General features: G+C 38.4%; 2 protein-coding genes across 2 annotated transcripts in view; one reads left to right on the top strand and one right to left on the bottom strand.

Moving 5' to 3' along the window:
* The window catches only part of ANKS1B (ankyrin repeat and sterile alpha motif domain containing 1B), an 895,734-nt gene that overhangs the window by 3,598 nt on the left and 870,806 nt on the right, over positions 1-21,330 (top strand). The gene's annotated exons all lie outside the window — the stretch shown is intronic.
* GARIN6 (golgi associated RAB2 interactor family member 6) lies at positions 2,220-2,892 on the bottom strand. The gene is given in 2 exon segments (XM_007472158.1): positions 2,220-2,489; positions 2,491-2,892. Coding segments are annotated over 2 exon segments (672 nt in total).

Genomic DNA, 21,330 nt, shown 5'->3' with positions numbered 1-21,330 from the left:
AGGGAAAGACAAGTGAAATAAAGTGAGACCAGAAAGACTGCTCCCTTCTATTCCTATAGCTAAACAAAAGAGCTTATAATAAGAATTTTGAGCTCTCAAGTCCACTGTCCCATTTGATGCAACAGTGCCCCCAACGGTATCTCCACAGTGACCACAACGATCATTCCAGTTTGCTTGGACAGTTTGTGTCAGTAAGAACATTTATTAAAATACACTTTTGTTAGTATTTCTGCTGGTCAGGTGGTATGTGCTTTAATATTTTGATAGCTACTAGCAAATTGTGCACATCTCACTGTCACTGATGTATACAAAAATCAGTACAAGGCAGTCATGGGGAGACACATATTCTGCAACATGTCAGCTTAGCTGGGTTGGAGTATCTTCAAGAATAGATTGGATGATGAAATTAGAACACTCCCTAACACCATACACAAAAATAAAGTCAAAATGGATTAAAGACCTAAATGTGAAGCCAGACACTATAAAACTCTTAGAGGAAAACATAGGCAGAACACTATGACATAAATCACAGCAAGATCCTTTTTGACCCACCTCCTAGAGAAATGGAAATAAAAACAAAAATAAACGAATGGCACCTAATGAAACGTAAAAGCTTTTGCGCAGCAAAGGAAACCATAAAGAAGACGAAAAAACAACCCTCAGAATGGGAGAAAATATTTGCAAATGAATCAACGGACAAAGGATTAATCTCCAAAATATATAGACAGCTCTTGCAGCTCAATATTAAAAAACAAACAGGGCTTCCCTGGTGGCACAGCGGTTGAGAGTCTGCCTGCTGATGCAGGGGACACAGGTTCATGCCCCAGTCGGGGAAGATCACACATGCCGCGGAGTGGCTAGGCCCATGAGCCATAGCCGCTGAGCCTGCGCCTCCGGAGCCTGTGCTCTGCAATGGGAGAGGCCACAACAGTGAGAGGCCCGCATACCGCAAAAAAAAAAGCAAAAAAACAACCCAGTCAAAAAATGGGCAGAAGACCTAAATAGACATTTCTCCAAAGAAGGCATACAGATGGCCAAGAGGCACATGGAAAGCTGCTCAATATCACTAATTATTAGAGAAATGCAAATCAAAACTACAATGAGGTATCACCTCACACCAGTCAGAATGTCCATCATCAAAAAATCTACAAACAATAAATGCTGGAGAGGGTGTGGAGAAAAGGGAACCCTCTTGCACTGTTGGTGGGAATGTAAATTGATACAGCCACTATGGAGAACAGTATGGAGTTTCCTTAAACTAAAAATAGAACTACCATATGACCCAGCAATCCCACTACTGGGCATATACCCAGAGAAAACCATAACTCAGAAAGGCACATGCATCCCAGTGTTCATTGCAACACTATTTACAATTGCCAGGACATAGAAGCAACCTAAATGTCCATCAACAGATGAATTGATAAAGAAGAGGTGGTACATATATACAATGGAATACCACTCAGCCATAAAAAGGAACAAAACTGTGTCATTTGCAGAGATGTAGATGGACCTAGAGACTGTCATACAGAGTGAAGTAAGTCAGAAAGAGAAAAGTATCGTATATTAATGCGATATCTATCTATCTATACCTATCTATCTATCTATCTATCTATCTATCTATCTATCGAACCTAGAAAAATGGTATAGATGATCTTATTTGCAAAGCAGAAATAGAGACACAGACGTAGAGAACAAATGTATGGATACCAAGGGGGAAGTGGGGGGTGGGATGAATTGGGAGATTGGGATTGACATATATACACTATTATGTATTAAATAGATAACTAATGAGAACCTACTGTACAGCACAGGGAACTCTCCTCAGTGCTCTGTGGTGACCTAAATGGGAAGGAAATCCAAAAAAGAGGGGATATATGTATATGTGTGGCTGATTCACTTTGCTGTGTAGAGAAACTGACACAGCAGTGTAAAGCAACTATACTCCAATAAAAAAATGAGAAAAGCAAGAGAAACATAAAAAAAAGAATAGATTGGATGGTCAGGATGCTGCAGATGGCAATACAATATTGGATATGAAATTAAGGGTTGCTGACAGCTAAGGAATCTCTGAAATACAGCCTTGGGAAACACTTTGGAGAAGTACTAGGAACCTCCTCAGTGTGCCATGGCCTCCAAATGAGGCTCATTTGGCCCTGAGTCCTTCCAAAAATCCATGTATTTTCCAGGTGAGCCTGTGTACCAAAGCCTCTGCAGGACCTTTAGCTCTTCTCCCTAAGCATCTTGGCCTCGTCTTTTAGAGATTGCAGAGTGCCTACCACTGGGCACTTACTCTCTTCCTCAAACCCAGTTATGTCCAGAGTGTACCTAGCTGGAATGACCTGGGTGCTGCTGTAAGCCTCCACTGGTGGTCTCAGGATGTAAGTGAGGTTTTCCCACTGAATAAAAAGATCTCTTGTATCTGAAGGGGGACACAGCTGAAGGTAGAAAGAGCGGCTAGTGGTAAGCTTCAGGTGGAGCTGTTGTTTTTTTACTGTTATGGATGGATATCTTTACAGACTTCAAGGGAAGCAGCCTGGTTAGCTCTAAGATCTGTGTAGGCTTTTTACCTCTTTCCTGGGTGGCAGGGCTGTATCTGTTATAGTCATCACAGATAGCAGCTGGTCGGGCCAGCAGTATGACATCAGGTAGTGTGAGGCGGAGGCTGGTACAAACGATGCCCACAGTCACCATTCGGGCCCGGTTGTGCACATCAGTCACTTCTCCTTTTCTGCTGACCTGTATAAAGTCACTCTCAAACACTGGTGCATAGTGGAATATAGGGTACTCCCCCTTGTGCAGGTGTCGCTGCAGTTTCCCCATGGAGGTATTAAACATGCTCATTGCAAGGCTGCCTTCGGCTTTGTAGTATGCTAATGTATATTGGCTGTTCATCTCTATCTTTTATCAAGACAGCTCCTAGAGGCTCCTCCGCACCTTCCTTACCACACCTTGCAGGGCGTCCTGTTTCCCTGGTCTCTCTGGCAGGTGGGCTAGCAGTGGTCTTCTGCAGGCTTTGTCTCTGAGGGACTGAGAACAGGGTGGGGGAGCTGATTACTGACTGCTCAGTGCTAGAGACAGTTGCTCCTGGACCTGACTGTGCCCTGCCTAGAGCATGGAGATGTCAGGACAGGCAGAGGCTGGGGCCTCAGTAGATATCAGGGTGCACAGATGTTGATGTGCACAGATATTGGTATTCAGTCGTAATTCCATTGCACCTCTCCTCCAGAAACTGTAGCTTCCAACTAGGCCTAAGCCCCTCACAAGGCCACGCTGCCACAGATCAGCAGACCACCCCTCCTCCCATGGGTGGATCTAAGGATCTTAATACGTACTGGCAAATTGCTTTCAGAAAGGGTTAGACAAACTTTCTGTTAGGTATGAGTTAAAATATGCATGCTGTCTTACCCAGCACTTATAATTGCAGACAGTTAGAATTAATTGTAGACAGTTTACCTTAAAGAGAATTGGACAAGGTGGTAAACAAGCTGGATGTACAGAATGTTTATCAAGGTTTACTGTAGCAAAAAATATCATAAACAGGATTAATATCTTACAGTGAGGATTTGGTTAAATAAATTATGGAGCATTCTATGAAAGAATACTCTGAAGCCGTAAGAATGATTATGTAGTTCCCTATTTATTGAAATGAAAAGATACCTGATTTTTTTTGTAAGAAAAAGAGCAAAACAAACATTTCAAACTAGCTTTATACTTGTGGTCCAATTTATGTAAAATCGTCTGTGTATGTGTGTTTGGGTATGAAAGTATAATATGTTCAGTGAAATGTTTAAAGTACTTATTTCTGGGTGGTGTAAATTTTATTTTCTTTATAATTTCTATTTTTTTATTAGGATAATTATTATTTCTATTAACAGGAAGAGTAAAGCTATTTTTTTTAACAATATCTATTTTTACAGCCATCAAAAATTTTATGTTTTGACACACCCTCAAAATGCTGAGATTTTCCCTAGACATCTGTACCCTGACTACATGGTGAAAGGAGCCTTAAACATCACATTTATACTCTATTCTTTACTCATTATCAAATTGGCCTACTAAAAAATGTTCTGAGAAATTTTGCCAGCTATTATAAATATTATAAATTCAGTAAGATTAAAATATCTTTATTGGCATGACAATATACATAACACACACATACAAATGCACATAAAGCCATAGTTTTTGAGTCTTCAGTTCTATAAGTAAAAATGAACATTTTCTTCCCTTCGTATTGAAGTATCTGGTTATTTCTGGTAATATGAATATTTTATTCTTTATTTATTGAGAGGCCTAGTCACATATCAATAGCAATTCTTACTGGCCTGTCCAAAGTCTTTATATTTTGATTTCTACTTCACGTCTACATTATTTATAATTAGCAAAAAGAATAAGCCTAACATACGTTTACTAATCAAACTAACCTTTCAAATGTATCCAAGAGGTTCTGGTATTTGTTGAAAGGAATAGGTACCACTGGATACAGTATAATTTAATTTAGGTGCTTTTTAAAAAGTAAAGTGAAGATATACCAATTTTCTTAAAAGCACTTTTATGCTGTGCACATATGTTACAAGATATTTATCTTAGGCTTCCACTAGACCACTGAGCTAATTGCCTTGTCTCCAGGGAAACCAGAAGCTATATTACTTGTTGTAGGGCCTAAGGACTTTCAGGGTTTTTTCCTAACCAGTCATTAGACCAACAACAGTAGAACTAGAACCTCCCTTACTTGGCCTGGTAACTATGAGTATCAGTGTAGTGTTCTGGCAAATATGTCTATTTTCATGAGTCTGATGAATTTTATCTTAAATTTCTCTAGGTATTTAGAAAACTATCTTAATATTTGCTTCAATACTTAAGAAGCTCAGATGGCTAAATAAAAATCTACCTGGAACTGAGATTAATAAATTCTTGGGAGACTAACCTAAGAAAACATTGGTACGATTTATGTCAGAGAATGTTTTGCCTATGTTCTCTTCCAGGAGTTTTATGGTGTCATGTCTTATGTTTAAGTTTTTAAGCCATTTTGAGTTTATTTTTGTACATGGTATGAGGGTGTGTTCTAACTTCATTGATTTACATGCAGGTGTCTGACTTTCCAAGCACCACTTGCTGAAGAGACTGTCTTTTTCCCATTTTATATTCTTGCCTCCTTTGTCAAGGATTAATTGACTATAGGTGTGTGGGTTTATTTCTGGGCTCCCTATTCTGTTGCATTGATCCGTATGCCTGTTTCTGTACCAAAAGGTAACACGCACCCCCATGTTCATAGCAGCACTGTTCACAGTAGCCAAAACATGAAAACAACTTAAATGTCCGTCAACAGATGAATGGATAAAGAAGTTGTGATTGTATACGTATACACAATACTGTTCAGCCATAAAAAAGAATGAAATAATGTCATTTTCAGCAACATGGATACAACTGGAGATTAGCATACTAAGTGAAGTAAGTCAGAAAGAGAAAGACAAATACCATATGATATCACTTATATGTGTAATCTAAAATATGACACAAATGAACCTATCTACAAAACTGAAATAGACTCATAGACAAAGGGAACAGACTTGTGGTTGCCAAGGGGAAGCGGGGAGGGAGAGGGATGGACTGGGAGTTTGGGGTTGGTAGATGCAAACTATTACATTTAGAATGGGTAAACAACAAGGTCCTACTGTAGAGCACAGGGAACTATATTCAATATCCTGTGATAAACCATAATGGAAAAGAATATAAAAAAAGAACGTCTATGTATGTATAACTGAGTCACTTTGCTGTACAGCAGAGATTGGCACAACACTGAAAATCAACTATAACTTCAATAAAAAATTTTTTTAAATAAATTATTTTTATGTAAATGCAGCAGCTCTTAGCTTTTCATAGTTAGTCATTAGACATTCTTAAAATAAATTTATGATTCTTCTCCTCTACATAAGAGTCTGTGTCACTGGGTAAATTATTTAACCTCCCTGGGCCTTATATTTGTCATCCTTGAAATTGAGATGATACTTTAGGTATCTTTCAACTCCAGAATAGTTACGGTTTTGGATAGGGGTTTAACTTTTCCCCTGTAATAAAACTACTACACACCTTGGAAATATTCCAAACAAAAATAATAAGTTAAGGAATTATTCAGATATTAACAGCTCTGGGAATTTGTGATGCAATACATAATCTTATTCTGTTGCTGAATTGCTTCTTGCCAAAACTTTTAAAAGAACCAACATTTGAAATATGGAAATGGCAAAATTCTTAGTTCAGTAAGATGAGCATTCAGTGGGGGCAGTGCTTAAAGCTATGTAAGTGAAAATATGGGTTAAACATTTTAAACAGAATTCAGTTAATAATGGACATGGCTGTAGTAGGCAGATTAATTCCCTCCAAAGATGCCCATCTCTAATCTTTACAACTTGTGAATATGTGACCTTACATGGCAAAGGGACTTTGCAGATATGATTAAGTTAAGGATCCTGAGGTAGGGAGATACCCTGGATTATTCAGGTGGACCCAGTGTGAGCCCAACGGTCCTTATGGTGATCCAGTGGGTAAGACTCTGTGCTCCCAATGCAGGGAGCCAGGGTTTGATCCCTGCTTGGGGAACTAGATCCTGCATACATTCCGCAATTAAGAAGTCCACATGCTGCACTAAGAAGCCCGCATGCCACAACTAAGAAGCCCACATGCCACAACTAAGAAGTCCTCATGCTGCAACTAAAGATCCCACCTGCTGCAACGAAGATCCCCTGTGCCACAACAAAGACCCAGTGCAGCCAAAATAAATAAGTAAGTAAATAAATAAATATTTAAAAAATAAAAAGGATAGAGGGTCAAAGTCAGAGAAGGATATGTGATGATGGATACAGAGGTTGAAGTGATGTGGCCATGAACCAAGGAATGCAGTTGGCTGAAAAGTAGGAAATGTATTCTCCCCTAGAGGATCCAGCCCCACCAATACCTTGATTTTAGCTCTGTGAGAATCATTTTGGACTTTTGACATTCAGAACTCTAAGAGAATAAATTTCTGTTGTTTTAAGCTACTGAGTTTGTGATAATTTGTTATAGCAGCCCTGGGAAACTAACACACATTTTGGTACCTAGAAGTGGGATGCTGCTGTAACAAATACACTAAAATGTGGAAGTGGCTTTGGAGTTGGGCAATGGATAGGAGCTGGAATAATTTTGAGTAGCATGATAGAAAAAGCCTAGATTGCCTTGAACATAAATGTGACTATTAAAGATTCTTCCAGTAGGGCTCATAAGTAACTGATATGGTACAGAAAACCTATTTTGTCTTAGAAAATACCTAAATTGTCATAAACAGCACCATACTCAATGCTGAAAAGCAGAAAGCAGTTCCTTTAAGATCAGGAACAAGACGAGGATGAACACACCACTTTTATTCAGCATAGTTTTGGAAGTCCTAGCCACAAGAATCAGAAAAGAAAAATAAAAGGAATCCAAATTGAAAGGGGAAGAAATAAAGCTCTCACTGGGAATTCACTTGCAGTCTAGTGGTTAGGACTCTGCACTTTCACTGCCAAGGGCACAGGTTCAATCTCTGGTCGGGGAACTAGGATCCCGCAAGCTGCATGGCGTGGCCTAAAAACAAAATAAAACAAAAACCCCCCAAAACAACAACCAACTCTCACTGTTTGCAGATGACATGATACTATATGTAGAAATCCTAAAGTTGCCACCAAAAAACTATTAGATATAATAAATGAATTCCGTAAAGTTACTTGATAAACAATTGATATACAAAACTATGTTGTTTCTATGCACCAACAATGGACTATCAGAAAGAGAAATTAAGGAAGCAATCCCATTTAGAATTGCATCAATAAGAATAAAATACCTAGGAATAAACCCAACCAAGGAGGTAAAAGACCTGCTGTTCAGAAAACTATAAGCCTCTGCTGAGAGAAATTGAAGATGACACAAAATAATGGAAAGATATACTGTGCATATGGACTGGAAGAATTAATATTGTTAAAATAACCACACCTCCAAAGGCAATCTACAGATTCAATGCAATCTCTATCAAAATACCCATGGCATTTTTCACAGAACTAGAACAAATAATTCTAAAATTTTTATGGAAACACAAAAGATTCTGAGCAGCCAAAACAATCTTGAGAAAGAACAAAGCTGGAGGTATCATGCTCCCTCATTTCAAACTATACTACAAAGCTATAGTAATCAAAATAATATGGTACTGGTGCAAAAACAGACACATAGATCAATGGAACGAAATAGAGATCCCAGAAATAAACCCACACTTATATGATCAATTAATCTCTGACAAATGAGGCAAGAACATACAATGGGGAAAAGACAGCATCTTCAATAAATGGTGTTGGGAAAACTGGACAGCTACATGCAAAAGAATCAAACTGGAATACTTTCTCACACCATATACCAAAAAACACCTCAAAATAGATTAAAGACTTAAATATAAGACCTGAAACCATAAAACTGCTACAAGAAAACATAGGCAGTATGCTCTTTGACATCAGTCTTAGCAATATTTTTTTGGTTATGTTTCCTCAGGCAAGGGAGGTAAAAGCAAAAATAAACAAATGGGACTACATTGAACTAAAAAGCTTTTGCACAGTGAGCTAAACTATCAACAAAAGAAAACAGCCTACTGAATGGGAGAAAATATTTGCAAATGGTATATCCAATAAGGGGTTAATATACAAAATATACAAATAACTCATTCAACTCAACATCAAAACAAACAACTTGATTAAAAAGTAGACAGAGGATCTGAATAGACATTTTTCCAAAGAAGGCATACAGATAGTCAACAGGCACATGAAAAGATGCTGAACATCACTAGTGGTCAAGGATATGCAAATCAAAACCACAAAGAGATATCAGCTCACACCTGTCAGGATGACTGTTATCAAAGACAACAAGAAAAAAACCCCAAAAAACAAATAACCAGTGTTGGCCAGGATGTAGAGACCCTCCTGCACAGATGATGGGAATGTAAACTATTGTCATTGCTATGGAAAATAGTATGGCAGTCTCTCCAAAAATTAAAAATAGAACTAATAGACAATCCAGAAAATCACTCCTGGGTATTTATCTGAAGAAAATGAAAACAGTAGTTTGAAAAGATATATGTACCCTTATGTTCATTGCAGCATTATTTATAATAGCCAACATATGAAAGCAGCCTAAGTGACTATCAATGGATGAATGGATAAGAAGGTGTGGTATATACATACACAATGGAATATTACTCAGCCATAAAAATATTCTTGCAGTTTGTGACACCGTGGATGGACCTAGAGGGTATTATGCTAAGAAAAATGTCAGGTAAAGAAAGATAAATACCATTGAGTATAAATGAATAAGAAAATATAAACAGATTCATAGATACAAAGAACAAACTGGCGGTTTCCAGAAAGGAGAGGGTGAAGGGATGAGTGAAATAGGAAGAGAGATTAAGAAGTACAGTTTTCCATTTATAAGTCATGGGGTTGTAATGTGCATCATAGGGAATATAGTCGATAACACTAATAAATTTGTATGGTGTTAGGTGGTAATGACTTACTGTGGTGATCGTTTTGTAATACATAAAAATATTGAATCACTATGTCATACAGCTGAAACTAATATAATATTGTAAGTCAACTATACTTCAGTAAAAATACTTTATTGCTAAAAACTATCCATAATCTGATCTGAGTCTTCAGAGAGTTACAATCTTTTTGCTGGTGGAGGATTTTGCCTCGATGTCAATGGCTGCTGACTCATCAGGGTGGTATTTGCTGCAGGTTGGGGTGGCTGTGCCAATTTCTTAACATAAGATCATAATGAAGTTCACTGCATCAACTGACTCTTCCTTTCATGAATGATTTCCCTGTAGCATGCAAGGATGTTTGATAGCATTTTACCCACAGTAAAACTTCTTTCAAAATTGGAGTCAGTCCTCTCAAACCCTGCAGCTGCTCTATCAACTAAGTTTATGTAATATTTGAAATCCTGTTGTCACTTTAATAATCTTTACAGCATCTTCACCAGGAGTAGATTCCATCTCAAGAAACCACTCTCTTTGCTCATTCGTAAGAAGCATCTCCTCATCCATTAAAGTTTTATCATGAGACTGCAGCAATTCAGTCACATCTTCAGGCTTCACTCCTAATTCTTGTTCTCTTGCAGTTTCTACCACATCTGCAGTTACTTCCTCCATTGAAGTCTTAAACTCCTCAAAAGTCATTCATGAGGATTGAAATCAACTTCTTCCAAACTCTTGTTAATGTTGATATTTTGACCTCTTCCCATGAATCATAAATGTTCTTAGTGGCATCTAGAATGGTGAATCCTTTCCTGAAGGTTTTCAATTGACTGCCCAGATGCATCAGAGGAATCATAATCTATGACAGCTTAGCCTTACAAATGTATTTCTTAAATCGTAATACTTGGAAGTCAAAATGACTCTTTGATCCATGGGCTTCAGAATGAATGTTGTGTTAGCAGGCATGAAATCAACATGAATCTTGTACATCTCTCTCGGAGCTCATGGGTGATCAGGTGCTTGTCAGTAATATCTTGAAAAGAATTTTTATTTTTTCTGAATAATATCAACAGTAGACTTAAAATATTCAGTAAACCATGTTGTAAGCAGATGGAATGTCATCCAGGCTTTGTTTTTCCACTTTTAGAGCATAGACAGAGTAGATTTAGCATAATTCTTTAGGGCCCTAAGATTTTAAGAATGTTAAATGAGCATTGGCTTCAACTTGAAGTCACCAGCTGCATTAGTTCCTAACATGAGAGTCAGCCTGTCCTTTGGTGCTTTGAAGCCAGGCATTGACTGCTCTCTACCTATGAAAGTCCTAGATGGCATCTTCCAATATAAGGCTGTTTCTCTAAATTGAAAACCTGTTGTTTAGTATAGCTACCTTTATTAATTATCTTAGCTAGATCTTCTGAATAACTTGATGCAGCTTCTGCATCAACACTTGCTTCTTCACCTTACACTTTTCTTTAAATTTCTTTTTTTTTTTTCGGCACGTGGGCCTCCCGCTGACGTGGCCCCTCCCGCCGCGGAGCACAGGCTCCGGACGTGCAGGCCCAGCGGCCATGGCTCACGAGTCCAGCCGCTCCGCGGCGTGTGGGATCCTCCCAGACCGGGGCACAAACCCGTGTCCCCTGCGTCGGCAGGCAGACTCACAGCCACTGCGCCACCAGGGAAGCCCCACCTTACACTTTTATATTTTGGAGACAACTTCTTTCCTTAAACCGCATGAACCAATTTCTGCTAGCCTTAAACTTTTCTTCTGCAGTTTACTCATCTCTCTTGGCTTTCATAGCATTGAAGAGAGTTAGGGACTTGCTCTGGATTAGGCTTTGGCTTAAGGAAATGTTGTGGCTGGTTTAATCTTCTGTCCAGACCACTGAAACTCTCTATATCAGCAATAAGGCTGTTTCACTTTCTCATTTGTGTGTTCACTGCAGTAGCACTTTAAATTTTCTTCAAGGGCTTTTCCTTGGCATTCACAACTTGGCTGATGGTTTGGTGCAAGAGCCCTAGCTTTTGGACTGTCTCAGCGTTCAGGATGTCTTCCTCACTAAGCTTAATTGTTTTTAGGCTTTGATTTAAAGTGAGATAACATGCGACTCTTTCTTTCACTTGAACACTTATAGGCCACTGTAGGGTTATTAATTGGCATAATTTCAATATTGTTGTGTCATGGAAAAAGGAGGCCTGAGGAGAGGAATAGGAAGGCTGGTTGGTGGAGCAGTCGGAACACACACATTTACCGATTGTTTTCCTGTCTACTTGGGCACTGTTCATGGAGCTCCCAAACAATTACAGTAGTAACATCAAAGATCACTGATCACAGATCACCACAATATAATAATAATGAAAAAGTTTGAAATATTGTGAATTATCAAAACGTGACATGGAGACATGAAGTGAGCAAATGCTTTGGAACAAAGGCAGTTATAGACTTGTTCATTGCAGGGTTGCCAGAAACTTTGAATTGGTGAGCACAGTTATGTGCATCACAATAAAATGAGGTATGGCTGTAAATGTATAATAATGTAAACGTATAATGTGTATAAGTATATATGCATATATATGTACGGTGTGTATTTTTAATTCTGTAATTTATCCTGGGTTCCTTCCCGCTCCCAAATTAATGATCAGTTGTACCAGCACCATTCATTGAATAGTCCAGCCTTTCTCAACTGATTTTTTTTTTGGCTGTGTTGGGTCTTCGTTGCTGTGCGCAGGCTTTCTCTCTAGTTGTGGCGAGCAGGGGCTACTCTTCGTTGTGGTTCTCAGGCTTCTCACTGCGGTGGCTTCTCTTGTTGTGGAGCATGGGCTCTAGGCGCATGGGCTTCAGTAGTTGTGGCACGTGGGCTCAGTAGTTGTGGCTTGCGGGCTGTAGAGTGCAGGCTCAGTAGCTGTGGCATATGGGCTTAGTTGCTCCACGGCATGTGGGATCTTCCCAGACCAGGGCTCGAACCCATGTCCCTTGCATTGGCAGGTGGATTCTTAACCACTGCGCCACCAGAGAAGTCCCTCTCTATTGATTTTAAATGTTACATTTGCATACGTTTCCCTGTTGAACTTAAAAAAAAATTGTGGATAAATACACATTTAATATAGTAACCATTTTAAAGTATAACACCACTCTACTTTCTGTCTCTTGATTTTGACTACTCTACCTCACTTAAGTGGGATCATATCAGTATTTGTCTTTTGTGACTGGCTATTTTACTTAGCATAATGTCCTCAAGGTTTATACACATTATAGCATGTTTTAGAATTTCCTTCCTTTTTAAAGCTGAGTAATATTCCATTGTATCTGTGTACCACATTTTGTTATCCATTCATCCACTGTTGGATTCTTGAGTGGTTTCCACCTTTTGGGTCTTGTGAATAATGCTTCTGTGAATATGGATGTGCAAATACCTCTTTGAGATCCTACTTTCAGTTCTTTGGATAAATACACAGTAGTGAAATTTCTGGATCATATGGAAATTCTAGTTTTAATTTCTCGAGGAACCACCAGACTGTTTTCTATAGTTCCCCACATCATTCATTTCCACAAGCAATGCACAGTGTTAGAATTTCTCCACATCCTCATCAACACTTGTTATTTTCTGTTTTTTTTTTTTTTTTTTTTTGATAGTAGCTACTCTAATGGGCTTCAGGTGACATTTCATTGTAATGTTAATTTGCATTTCTCTAACAATTGAGTGGTGATGAGAATATTTTCATATGCTTGTTGGTCATTTGTATATCTTTGGAGAATGTCTATTCAAGTCCTGTATCCATTTTAAAAATTTGATTATTTTATTGTTATCTTTTTTTTCTTTTTTGTTTTAACATCTTTATTGCACTATAATTGCTTTAAAATGGTGTGTTAGTTTCTGCTGTATAACAAAGTGAATCAGCTATACGTATTCATATATCCCCATATCTCCTCCCTCTGCGTCTCCCTCCCACCCCTCTAGGTGGTCACAAAGCACCAAGCTGATCACCCTGTGCTGTGCGGGTGCTTCCCACTAGCTATATATTTTATATTTGGCAGTGTATATATGTCCATGCCACTCTCTCACTTCATCCCAGCTTACCCTTCCCCCTCCCAATGTCCTGTAGTCCATTCTCTACATCTGCATCTTTATTCCTGTCCTGCCCCTAGGATCTTCAGAACCTTTTCTTTTCTGTTGCTTTTAGATTCCATATATATGTGTTAGCATACGGCATTTGTTTTTCTGTTTCTGACTTACTTCACTCTGTATGACAGACTCTAGGTCCATCCACCGCACTACAAATAACTCAGTTTCGTTTCTTTTTATGGCTGAGTAATATTCCATTGTATATATGTGCCACATCTTCTTTATCTATTCATCTGTTGATGGACACTTAGGTTGCTTCCATGTCCTGGCTGTTGTAAATAGAGCTGCAATGAACATTGTGGTACATGACTCTTTCTGAATTATGGTTTTTTCAGGGTATATGCCCAGTAGTGGGATTGCTGGGTCATATGGTAGTTCTATTTTTAGATTTTATAGGAACCTCCATACTGTTCTCCATAGTGGCTATGTCAATTTACATTCCCACCAACAGTGCAAGAGGGATCCCTTTTCTCCACACCCTCTCCAGCATTTATTGTGTGTAGATTTTTTGATGATGGCCATTCTGACCAGTGTGAGGTGATACTTCATTGTAGTTTTGATTTGCATTTCTCTAATGATTAGTGACGTTGAGTATCCTTTCAAGTGTTTGTTGCAATCTGTATATCTTCTTTGGAGAAATGTCTATTTAGGTCTTCTGCCCATTTTTTCTTTTCCTGCGGTACACGGGCCTTTCACCACTGTGGCCTCTCCCATTGCAGAGCAGACTCAGCACAGGCTCAGCGGCCATGGCTCACGGGCCCAGCTGCTCCGCAGCATGTGGGATCCTCCCGGACTGGGGCACGAACCCATGTCCCCAACATTGGCAGACGGACTCTCAACCACTGTGCCACCAGGGAAGCCCCCTGCCCATTTTTTGATTGGGTTGTTTGCTTTTTTGATATTGAGCTGCATGAGCTGCTTGTATATTTTGGAGATTAATCCTTTGTCAGTTGCTTTGTTTGGAAATATTTTCTCCCATTCTGAGGGTTGTCTTTTCATCTTGTTTATGGTTTCCTTTGCTGTGCAAAACCTTTTAAGTTTCATTAGGTCTCATTTGTTTATTTTTGTTTTTATTTCCATTTCTTTAGGAGGTGGGTCAAAAAGGATCTTGCTGTGATTTATGTCATAAGGTGTTCCACCTATGTTTTCCTCTAAGAGTTTTATAGTGTCTGGCCTTACATTTAGGTCTTAATCCATTTTGAGTTTATTTTTGTGTATGGTGTTACAGAATATTCTAATTTCATTCTTTATATGTAGCTGTCCAATTTTCCCAGCACCACTTATTGAAGACACTGTCTTTTCTTCATTGTATATTCTTACCTCCCTTGTCATAGATTAGGTGACCACATGTGCATGAGTTTATCGCTGGGCTTTCTGTCCCGTTCCATTGATCTATATTTCTGTTTTTGTGCAAGTATATACTGTTTTTTGTTTTTTGTTTTCAAATTGAAGCTTCTTTTATTTTTTATTATCACATCCCACTAAAAATATAAATAGTTCTCTGTGCTATATACTGCATCCTTGTTGCTTATCTATTTTTTTTTTTACATCTTTATTGGAGTATAATTGCCTTACAATGGTGTGTTAGTTTCTGCTTTATAACAAAGTGAATCAGTTATACATATACATATGTTCCCATATCTCTACCCTCTTGCATCTCCCTCCCTCCTACCCTCCCTATCCCACCCCTCTAGGTGATCACAAAGCACCGAGCTGATCTCCCTGTACCATGTGGCTGCTTCCCACTAGCTATCTATTTTACATTTGGTAGTGTATATATGTCCATGCCACTCTCTCACTTTGTCACAGCTTACCCTTCCCCCTTCCCCATATCCTCACGTCCATTCTCTAGTAGGTCTATGTCTTTATTCCTGTCTTACGCTTAGGTTCTTCATGCCTTTTTTTTCCCTTAAATTCCATATATATGTGTTAGCATATGGTATTTGTCTTTCTCTTTCTGACTTACTTCACTCTGTATGACAGACTCTAGGTCCATCCACCTCACTACAAATAGCTCAATTTCGTTTCTTTTGATGGCTGAGTAATATTGCATTGTATATATGTGCCACATCTTCTTTATCCATTAATCCAATGATGGACTCTTAGATTGTTTCCGTCTCCTGGCTATTGTAAATAGAGCTGCAATGAACATTTTGGTACATGACTATTTTTGAATTATGGTTTTCTCAGGGTATATGCCCAGTAGTGGGATTGCTGGGTCATATGGTAGTTCTGTTTGTAGTTTTTTAAAGAACCACCATACTGTTCTACATAGTGGCTGTACCAATTAACATTCCCACCAGCAGTGCAAGAGTGTTTCCTTTTCTCCACACCCTCTCCAGCATTTATTGTTTCTAGATTTTTTGATGATGGCCATTCTGAATTCTGTGAGGTGATATCTCATTGTGGTTTTGATTTGCATTTCTCTAATAATTAAGGATGTTGAGCATTCTTTCATGTGTTTGTTGGCAGTCTGTATATCTTCTTTGGAGAAATGTCTATTTAGGTCTTCTGCCCATTTTTGGATTGGGTTGTTTTTTTTTTTTTTTATTGAGCTGCATGAGCTCCTTGTAAATTTTGTAACTTAATCCTTTGTCAGTTGCTTCATTTGAAAATATTTTCTCCCATTCTGAGGGTTGTCTTTTGGTCTTGTTTATGGTTTCCTTTCCTGTGCAAAAGCTTTGAAGTTTAATTAGGTCCCATTTTTTTTTTTTTTTTTTTCTTGCGTTATGCGGGCCTCTCACTGTTGTGGCCTCTCCCATTTGCGGAGCACAGGCTCCGGACGCGCAGGCTCAGTGGCCATGGCTCACGGGCCCCGCCGCTCCGCGGCATGGGGGATCTTCCCGAAACGGGGCACGAACCCGTGTCTCCTGCATCGGCAGGCGGACTCTCAAGCACTGCGCCACCAGGGAAGCCCTATTTTTGTTTTTATTTCCATTTCTCTGGGAGGTCGGTCAGAAAGGATCTTGCTGTGATTTATGTCATAGAGTGTTCTGCCTATGTTTTACTCTAAGAGTTTTATAGTGTCTCGCCTTACATTTAGGTCTTTAATCCATTTTGAGTTTATTTTTGTGTATGGTGTTAGGGAGTATTCTAATTTCATTCTTTTACATGTAGCTGTCCTGTTTGCCCAGGACCACTTATGGAAGAGGCTGTCTTTTCTCCATTGTATTTTCTTGCCTCCTTTATCAAAGATAAGGCGACCATATGTGTGTGGGTTTATCTCTGGGCTTTCTATCCTGTTCCCTTGATTTATATTTCTGTTTTTGTTCCCGTACCATACTGTCTTGATTACTGTAGCTTTGTAGTATAGTCTGAAGTCAGGCAGCCTGATTCCTCCAGCTCCATTTTTCATTTCAAGATTGCTTTGGCTATTCGGGGTCTTTTGTGTTTCCATACAAATAAATTGTGAAATTTTTTGTTCTAGTTCTGTGAAATATGCCAGTGGTAGTTTGATAGGGATTGCACTGAATCTGTAGATTGCTTTGGGTAGTAGAGTCATTTTCACACTGGTGATTCTTCCAATCCAACAACATGGTATATCTCTCCATCTATTTGTATCATCTTTAATTTCTTTTGTCAGTGTCTTAAAATTTTCTGCATACAGGTGTTTTGTCTCCTTAGCTAGGTTTATTTCTAGATATTTTATTCTATTTTTTGCAATGGTAAATGGGAGTGTTTCCTAAATTTCTCTTTCAGATTTTTCATCATTGGTGTATAGGAATGCAAGAGATTTCTGTGCATTAATTTTGTATCCTGCTACTTTACGAAATTCATTGATTAGCTCTAGTAGTTTTCTGGTAGCATCTTTAGGATTCTCTATGAATAGTATCATATCATCTGCAAACAGTGGCAGCTTTACTTCTTTTCTGATTTGGATTCCTTTTATTTCCTTTTCTTCTCTGATTGCTGTGGCTAAAACTTCCAAAACTATGTTGAATAAGAGTGGTTAGAGTGGGCAACCTTGTCTTGTTCCTGATCTTAGTGGAAATGCTTTCAGTTTTTCACCATTGAGGATGATGTTGCCTGTGGGTTTGTCATATATGGCCGTTACTATGTTGAGGAAAGTTCCCTCTCTGCCTACTTTCTGGAGGGTTGTCATCATAAATGAGTGTTGAATTTTGTCGAAAGCTTTCTCTGCATCTGTTGAGATGACCATATGGATTTTCTCCTTCAATTTGTTAATATGGTGTATCACATTGACTGGTTTGTGTATATTGAAGAATCCTTGCATTCCTGGGATAAACCCCACTTGATCATGGTGTATGATCCTTTTAATGTGCTGTTGGTTTCTGTTTGCTAGTATTTGGTTGAGGATTTTTGCATCTGTGTTTATCAGTGATATTGGCCTGTAGTTTTTTTCTTTGTGACATCCTTGTCTGGTTTTGGTATCAGGGTGATGGTGGCCTCGTAGTGAGTTTGGGAGTGTTCCTCCCTCTGCTATATTTTGGAAGAATTTGAGAAGGATAGGTGTTAGCTTTTCTCTAAATGTTTGATATAGAATTTGCCTGTGAAGCCATCTGGTCCTGGGCTTTTGTTTGTTGGAAGATTTTTAATCACAGTTTCAATTTCAGTGGTTGTGTTTGGTCTGTTCATATTTTCTATTTCTCCCTGATTCAGTCTTGGCAGTTTGTGCATTTCTAAGAATTCGTCCATTTCTTCCAGGTTGTCCATTTTATTGGCATACAGTTGCTTGTAGTAATCTCTCATGATCTTTTGTATTTGTGAAGTGTCAGTTGTTACTTCTCCTTTTTCATTTCTAATTCTATTGATTTGAGTCTTCTCTCTTTTTTTCTTGATGAGTCTGACTAATGGTTTATCAATTTTGTTTATCGTCTCAAATAACCAGCTTTTAGTTTTATTGATCTTTGCTATTGTTTCCTTCATTTCTTTTTCATTTATTTCTGATCTTTATGATTACTTTCCTTCCGCTAACTTTGGGGTTTTTTTGTTCTTCTTTCTCTAATTTCTTTAGGTGTAAGGTTAGGTTGTTCGTTTGAGATTTTTCTTGTGTCTTGAGGTAGGATTGTATTGCTATAAACTTCCGTATTAGAACTGCTTTTGCTGCATCCCTTAGGTTTTGGGTCGTCATGTTTTCATTGTCATTTGTTTCTAGGTATTTTTTGATTTCCTCTTTGATTTCTTCAGTGATCACTTCGTTATTAAGTAGTGTATTGTTTAGCCTCCATGTGTTTGTATTTTTTACAGATCTTTTCCTGTAATTGATATCTAGTCTCATAATGTTGTGGTCAGAAAAGATACTTGATACAATTTCAATTTTCTTAAATTTACCAAGGCTTGATTTGTGACCCAAGATATGATCTATCCTGGAGAATGTTCCATGAGAACTTGAGGAAAATGTGTATTCTGTTGTTTTTGGATGGAATGTCGTATAAATATCAATTAAGTCCATCTTGTTTAATGTATCATTTAAGGCTTGCGTTTCCTTATGTATTTTCATTTTGGATGATCTGTCCATTGGTGAAAGTGGGGTGTTAAAGTGTCCTACTATGAATGTGTTACTGCTGATTTACCCTTTTATGGCTGTTAGTATTTGCCTTATGTATTGAGGTGCTCCTATGTTGGGTGCATAAATATTTACAATTGTTTTATGTTCTTCTTGGATCGATCCCTTGATCATTATGTAGTATCCTTCTTTGTCTCTTGTAATAGTCTTTATTTTAAGGTCTATTTTGTTTGATACGGGAATTGCTACTCCAGCTTTCTTTTGTTTTCCATTTGCATGGAATATCTTTTTCTATCCCCTCACTTTCAGTCTGTATGTGTCTCTATGTCTGAAGTGGGTCTCTTGTAGACAGCATAGATATGGGTCTTGTTTTTGTATCCGTTTAGTCAGTCTCTGTCTTTTGGTGGGAGCATTTAATCCATTTACATTTAAGGTAATTATCAATATGTATGTTCCTATTCCCATTTTCTTAATTGTTTTGGGTTTGTTATTATAGGTCTTTTCCTTCTCTTGTGTTTCTTGCCTAGAGAAGATCCTTTAGCATTTGTTGTAAAGCTGGTTTGGTGGTGCTGAACTCTTTCAGCTTTTGCTTGTCTGTAAAGGTTTTAATATCTCCATCAATCCTGAATGAGATCCTTGCTGGGTAGAGTAATCTTAGTTGTAGGTTTTTCTCCTTCATCATTTTAAATATGTCCTGCCAGTCCCTTCTGGCTTGCAGAGTTTCTTCTGAAAGATCAGCTGTTAACCTTATGGGGATTCCCTTGTGTGTTCTTTGTTGTTTCTCCCTTGCTGCTTTTAATATGTTTTCTTTGTATTTAATTATTGACAGTTTGATTAATATGTGTCTTGGCGTGTTTCTCCTTGGATTTATCCTGTATGGGACTCTGTGCTTCCTGGACTTGATTAACTATTCCCTTTCCCATATTAGGGAAGTTTTCAATTATAATCTCTTGAAATATTTTCTCAGTCCCTTTCTTTTTCTCTTCTTCTTCTGGAACCCCTATAATTTGAATGTTGGTGTGTTTAATGTTGTCCCAGAGGTCTCTGAGACTGTCCTCAGTTCTTTCATTCTTTTTTCTTTATTCTGCTCTGCAGCAGTTATTTCCACTGTTTTATCTCTAGGTCACTTATCCGTTCTTCTGCCTCAGTTTTTCTGCTATTGACCTTTCTAGAGTATTTTTAATTTCATTTATTGTGTTTTTCATCATTGCTTGTTTCATCTTTATTTCTTCTAGGTCCTTGTTAAATGTTTCTTGCATTTTCTCTATTCTGTTTCCAAGATTTTGGATCATCTTTACTATCATTATTCTGAATTCTTTTTCAGGTAGACTGCCTATTTCCTCTTCATTTGTTAGGTCTGGTGTGTTTTTATCTTGCTCCTTCATCTGCTGTGTGTTTTTCTGTCTTCTCATTTTGTTTATCCTACTGTATTTGGGGTCTCCTTTTTGCAGGCTGCAGGTTCGTAGTTCCCGTTGTTTTTGATGTTTGTCCCCAGTAGCTAAGGTTGGTTCAGTGGGTTGTGTAGGCTTCCTGGTGGAGGGGTCTAGTGCCTGTGTTCTGGTGGATGAGGCTGGATCTTGTCTTTCTGGTGGGCAAGTCCACGTTTGGTGGTGTGTTTGGGGGTGTCTGTGGACTTATTATGATTTTAGGCAGCCTCCCTACTAATGGGTGGTGTTGTGTTCCTGTCTTGCTAGTTGTTTGGCATAGGGTGTCCAGCACTGTATCTTGCTGGTCGTTGAGTGAAGCTGGGTGTTGGTGTTGAGATGGAGATCTCTGGGAAATTTTCGCCATTTGATATTACTTGGAGCTTGGAGGTCTCTTGTGGACCAATGTGCTGAAGTTGGCTCTCCCACCTCAGAGGCAGAGCGCTGACTCCTGGCTGAAGCACTAAGAGGCTTTCATCCACACGGCTCAGAATAAAAGGGAGAAAAAGTAGAAAGAAAGAAAGAAAGAGAGCAAGAGAAAGAGAGACAGGGAAGGAGGGAGCGAGGGAGCGAGATGGAGGGAGGGAGGAAAGAAAGAAAGAAAGAAAGAGAGGATAAAATAAAATAAAATAAAATAAGGTAAAATAAAGTTATTAAAATAAAAAAATAATTATTAAAAATTTTTTTAAAAGTAAAAAAAAAAACAGGTAGAACCGTAGGACCAATGGTGCAAGCAAAGATATACAGACAAAAATCTCACACAGAAGCATACACATACCCACTCACAAAAAG

Source organism: Lipotes vexillifer, unplaced genomic scaffold, assembly GCF_000442215.2.
Source record: "Lipotes vexillifer unplaced genomic scaffold, Lipotes_vexillifer_v1.1 scaffold237, whole genome shotgun sequence".
Lineage (NCBI taxonomy): Eukaryota > Metazoa > Chordata > Mammalia > Artiodactyla > Lipotidae > Lipotes > Lipotes vexillifer.
The sequence above is the reverse complement of the archived record's forward strand: the minus strand, read 5'-3'. Positions and strand labels throughout refer to the sequence as shown.